Raw genomic sequence first — 6,000 nt, forward strand, 5'->3', positions numbered from 1 at the left:
CCAATAACATTTGATATATTTTTTTTATGTTGTTTACACAATAGGGGAAAACAATCTGCTTTGACTGGAATCCCCTTCACACCTTTACACACTACATTATCATTGAATTACGCACGAGGAAAGTAGCCTACCTATCATTGGATTTAGAAAAGTGAGGGTTGGATTATTTATACGGTAATAATACCCAATAGTCTGCTCTGGCCTCGATGGGTCAAGCTCAGGTAATATCGCCTAACCTATAATGTCACAGTTGAGGGTTGAGCTGCTACTCTCAAAGCTGATTCTGACAGAAAGCAGTCTCAATCCCACCATAAGCCAACATACAAAATCCTCTTTAATGATTACAAAGCGCTATCAATAGGCTTAACAGCAAATTAGGCCTAATCTCCATTAAACCTTCATCAAAGTGCAATGAGCCACACCCAGCCACTTGGCCTTCCAAGCCAGAACAGTGAGCTAATGGATATCTGCTACAAGAGACAGGTAGGCCTATCGGCTTGATCTTAGGTGGAATAGTCCTCGGACTCTCCCAACCCTGGAAGACGGAGATTACTGGGGACATTAGACTAGTTAGGACTATGCTACCACAGACACTGTCAAAACTATGAATAGCGGATCTCAGAAACGAAGTATTGTGATAATGTCTCAATAACCTAAACATCCGGCCTGTTGCATACTGTCTATCCTCCTCATGTCATGCACTGTATGAATATGTCATTGATGTGTTTACCAATAGCTTAGATAGAACTGATAAGATTAACCATACATCCGATTAGCCTGCCCTGCATGGAGGTTTGAAGTAACCACATCCCCAAAACCAACCAACTTGGACACAGTAGCCTAAACAGCCACAATTACTAATCTCTCTCATATCCACTGAGCTTTTATACTAAATAGATAGTTGATAGTAATTGAATGTGTAAATAAATTAGAAGTGTTTGCCAATATGCCCACACAAGTCACTTTCCTCTTGCAACAATGAACAGGAACAAAAACGAATGCTCCCAGGGCTGAGATTTCCGGTTCGCTAATTTGTCATTTGATAAGATTCATTAGCCTATATTTATTTTTACATATGAAATATATGGAATTTCCCATTCCATAGGTTCATCATGTAGGCATAACATATATACACTGAGTGTACAAAACTTTAGGAACACTTTCCTAAAGTTGCATCCCTTTTTGCCCTCAGAACAGCCTCAATTCATAGGGGCATGGACTCTACAAGGTGTCAAAAGCGTTCCACAGGGATGCTGGCGGGAAACAATTGAGCTTGAAAAACCAAGCAGCATTGCAGTTCTTGTCACACTCAAACCGGTGCGCCTGGCAACTACTACCATACCGTTCAAAGGCACTTAAACATTTTGTCTTGCCCATTCACCCTCTGAATAGCACACATACTCAATCCATGTCTCAATTGTCTCAAGGCATAAAAATCCTTATTTAACCTGTCTCCTCCCCTTAATTTACACTGATTGAAGTAGATTTAACAAGTGACATCAATAAGGGATCATAGCTTTCACCTGGATTCACCTGGTCAGTCTATGTAATGGCAAGAGAAGGTGTTCCTAAACGTCACTGATCATAATTACATAGACATACTAGGCCTATACATTAGAAATGTAAATGTCAACATGTAAAAGCAACACTGCTTTGCATACAAGCTTAGTACTGTACAACCATAGCCCATATTGATACTGCATCATGTAGGCTAGCTATGATGTACAACAAGGAGAATGAAGATATTTGTGAGATTTTGTTTGTCAATGACATCAGTGAAGGGAGCAAAGTAGATCATTCATTCAGAAACAAGATTCGATACCCATGTTTCCCAATGCAATGGATGAGACCTGACTGTCAGTCTGCATTGAAAAGTCCACACACACATTGTAGGCTAAACAGACTGGACTCAGCTAAAATAACACAGGATGACTAGTTAACAGCTACTGTAATAGCTAACTGGCTATAAACAAACAATTTGTAGTATAGACAAACAATTTGATTTGTAGTCCAAGGTGAGTTACTAGGTAGGTAATGGAAATTGCATTTACAAATTAATTACTGGACACTAGTTTCAGGTGGACTAGCAACAAAGCTCGCAGTGGCTAGCTAGCTAACTATAGTTAGCACAGTGCTACTGGCAGAAGCTGAATGCATTGCTAACCAAGCTAACAATTCGCTGCCCAATTCTACATCTAGCTAGTTCCTCCTTCTTGACAGCAAGAGGAGTGCTCTGTCGACTCCTTTGTTTATATATTGAGAGTACATCCTCGTGGTATTATCCATATGGATTTTAAATGGTATCTCAAATGTTGGGGACAAATTTGCCCATGTGTTATTTCGCCCTCTCTGTCGCTGTCACTTGCTCCGGAGTACAGTGTGTGATGCGGCTCTGCAGGAGTGGTGTTGAGCAGGCGAGCTATTCATTCTAGCTAGCTAGCTAGATCCGCACAAAACACACCAGTCATGACAGTGCAGCTTTCTTCAAATGATCCCGTCGCTAAATGCACGACCTCCATGATGCTACTGGGAAAAAGCAGAGGCACAATGTCTGATACGATGTGTTATTCTTACCTGCTCGTCGAATCTACTAATTACGGCCTGAACCCATTCCACGGGTTTATGCGCCGCCATGGCCGGCCGGGTGCGAGCCGCGATGGGCCACTTGAATTCTCCGTATAAATAATGATTCCTCTGCAATTTGCAACCAGTTAATGATCAAATTCCGATGTTGACCAGGGATGGGGTTATTTTTCTTTATTTTAGCAGACACACCACCATGTCGCCATGACAGTACCGGAAGTTTGAATCCTCCATCTCAATGAAATGAAGCAGGCACTGATGCTGCTTTGAGAAACAGCTAACATTACTGCGCGTGCGTTGCAAGAATCTTTGCGGCGACTAGTATGAATATAAAAACGGGGGATTGGACCAATGCCGTGTGTTTTCATCAATGACAGGCTTTAGATAACAAACCGGTGATGTCACACTGCCTTATGATTTTAGATACAGAAGAAACAGAACCATAAACATTTTGCAGTTACATTAAAATACAAATGCATGACAACAGTAGACCAGATAGCCATTGGATGTGTGTACATCATCACTTGTACAATATGATACCGTAATATGTGCTGGTATTCTACGCTGTTGTTTAACCTTTTTCTCGTGCTATGTCCCTCCCTACCTCTTTTCTCCCAGGAAATAATTCAATGTTAATATTTAAGAAAGGACATGGGCTTGCCTTTAAACCTATGAATGATCTCTTAGCAGATTGTCCCTTAGAAAACATATTTTTCCCCATTCACCTTTCAGATGAGCCTTTCGTTCATACAGTATGAATAGAGTAGCCCACTGGCTGCTATTTGTGAATGTGTCTGTGTCTGTGGAGTGAGGAGGGAGGGAGTTCCTTAATAGCCAATGAGAAAGTCGGAAGTTCTGTATCTAGTGTTAGGTAATATACATAGTATTTCTTATGACAACCTAAGGGCACAGTCTAATCCATTGCATAAGAACAATTATTGTTTTACTATACTGAACAAAAATATAAACGCAACATGCAACAATTTCCTTTAAGGAAATCAGTCAATTGAAATAAATTCATTAGGCCCTAATCTATGGATTTCACATGACTGGGCAGGGGCGCAGCCATTTTTTTATTTGTTTTATTTTTTAAATTTTATTTCACCTTTATTTAACCAGGTAAACCAGTTGAGAACAAGTTCTCATTTACAACTGCGACCTGGCCAAGATAAAGCAAAGCAGTGCGATAAAAACAACAACACAGAGTTACATATGGGGTAAAACAAAACAAAGTCAAAAATACAACAGAAATAAATATATATACAGTGTGTGCAAATGTAGCAAGTTATGGAGGTAAGGCAATAAATAGGCTATAGTGCAAAATAATTACAATTAGTATTAACACTGGAACGATAGATGTGCAAGAGATGATGTGCAAATAGAGATACTGGGGTACAAATGAGCAAAATAAATAACAATATAGGGATGAGGTAGTTGGGCGGGCTAATTTCAGATGGGCTGTGTACAGGTGCAGTGATCGGTAAGGTGCTCTGACAACTGATGCTTAAAGTTAGTGAGGGAGATAAGTGTCTCCAGCTTCAGAGATTTTTGCAATTTGTTCCAGTCATTGGCAGCAGAGAACTGGAAGGAATGGCGGCCAAAGGAGGTGTTGGCTTTGGGGATGACCAGTGAGATATACCTGCTGGAGCGCATACTACGGGTGGGTGTTGCTATGGTGACCAATGAGCTAAGATAAGGCGGGGATTTGCCTAGCAGTGATTTATAGATGGCCTGGAGCCAGTGGGTTTGGCGACGAATATGTAGTGAGGACCAGCCAACAAGAGCGTACAGGTCACAGTGGTGGGTAGTATATGGGGCTTTGGAGACAAAACGGATGGCACTGTGATAGACTACATCCAATTTGCTGAGTAGAGTGTTGGAGGCTATTTTGTAAATGACATCGCCGAAGTCAAGGATCGGTAGGATAGTCAGTTTTACGAGGGCATGTTTGGCAGCATGAGTGAAGGAGGCTTTGCTGCGAAATAGGAAACCGATTCTAGATTTAACTTTGGATTGGAGATTCTTAATGTGAGTCTGGAAGGAGAGTTTACAGTCTAACCAGACACCTAGATATTTGTAGTTGTCCACATACTCTAGGTCAGACCCGTCGAGAGTAGTGATTCTAGTCGGGTGGGCGGGTGCAAGCAGCGTTCGGTTGAAGAGCATGCATTTAGTTTTACTAGTGTTTAAGAGCAGTTGGAGGCTACTGAAGGAGTGTTGTATGGCATTGAAGCTCGTTTGGAGGTTTGTTAACACAGTGTCCAATGAAGGGCCAGATGTATACAAAATGGTGTCGTCTGCGTAGAGGTGGATCTGAGAGTCACCAGCAGCAAGAGCGACGTCATTGATATACACAGAGAAAAGAGTCGGCCCAAGAATTGAATCCTGTGGCACCCCCATAGAGACTGCCATAGGTCCAGACAACAGGCCCTCCGATTTGACACATTGAACTCTATCTGAGAAGTAGTTGGTGAACCAGGCGAGGCAGTCATTTGAGAAACCATGGGTGGGCCTGGGGGGGCCTGGGGGGGCATAGGTCCACCCACTTGGTAGCCAGGCCCACCCACTGGGGAGCCAGGCCCAGCCAATCAGAATTAGTTTTTCCACACAAAAGGGCTTTATTACAGACTCAGTTTCATCAGCTGTCCAGGTGGCTGGTCTCAGACAATCCAGCAGGTAAAGAAGTCGGATGTGGAGGTCCTGGGCTGGCGTGGTTACACGTGGTCTGCGGTTGTGACAAATCAAAATATATTTTATATTTGAGATTCTTCAAAGTAGCCACCCTTTGCCTTGATGACAGCTTTGCACACTCTTTTGTATCTACTGTGTTTAACACTTTTTTGGTTACTACATGATTCCATATATGTTATTTCATAGTATTGATGTCTTCACTATTATTCTACAATGTAGAAAATAGTAAAAAATAAATAAAAACCCTTGAATGAGTAGGTGTGTCCAAACTTTTGACTGGTACTGTATATCAAAGCAAAAGCGAGATTTGCTCTGACATACCATGTCTATTGTCACACTGTGTATAGGATATCAGTCCTAATGTACTGACTGCAACGTGGTCTAAGAGCATTTTGTATTATTCTGTACATAAATGTTAAGGTTAGGAGTTAGGTTAAAGGGTTAAGGTTAGGGTTAGGGGAAGGATTAACTAAAAGGGTTAAGGTTAGGGGAAGGGTTAGCTACCATGTTAAGTAGTTGCAAAGTAGATAAAAAGTAGTAAGTAATTGCAAAGTTGCTAATGAGCTAAAATGCCAAAGTTGTCAGTGATGAAATTTGAACACCCAACCTTTGGGTTGCTAGTAAGTAAGTAACCTTCTATCTTATGTAACCACACCTAACATAACGTACTAATTTGAGTGTCCCGGATTTACGTTTACTATGTTACTAGTCTATTAAAATCAGAGG

At 41.4% G+C, this 6,000-nt stretch overlaps 1 protein-coding gene across 1 annotated transcript in view; it reads right to left on the reverse strand.

The window, feature by feature from the left end:
• Positions 1-2,655, reverse strand: part of LOC311142135 (neurofibromin-like) — an 87,235-nt gene extending 84,580 nt beyond the window's left edge. The window contains 1 exon segment of the mRNA XM_084177721.1: positions 2,575-2,655. Coding sequence (XP_084033847.1) covers positions 2,575-2,634 — 60 coding nt within the window. The 5' untranslated portion in view covers positions 2,635-2,655.
• Between the last annotated feature and the right edge of the window lie 3,345 nt (positions 2,656-6,000).

Source organism: Coregonus lavaretus (assembly GCF_964263955.1).
Source record: "Coregonus lavaretus genome assembly, chromosome: 15".
Taxonomy (NCBI): Eukaryota; Metazoa; Chordata; class Actinopteri; order Salmoniformes; family Salmonidae; genus Coregonus; species Coregonus lavaretus.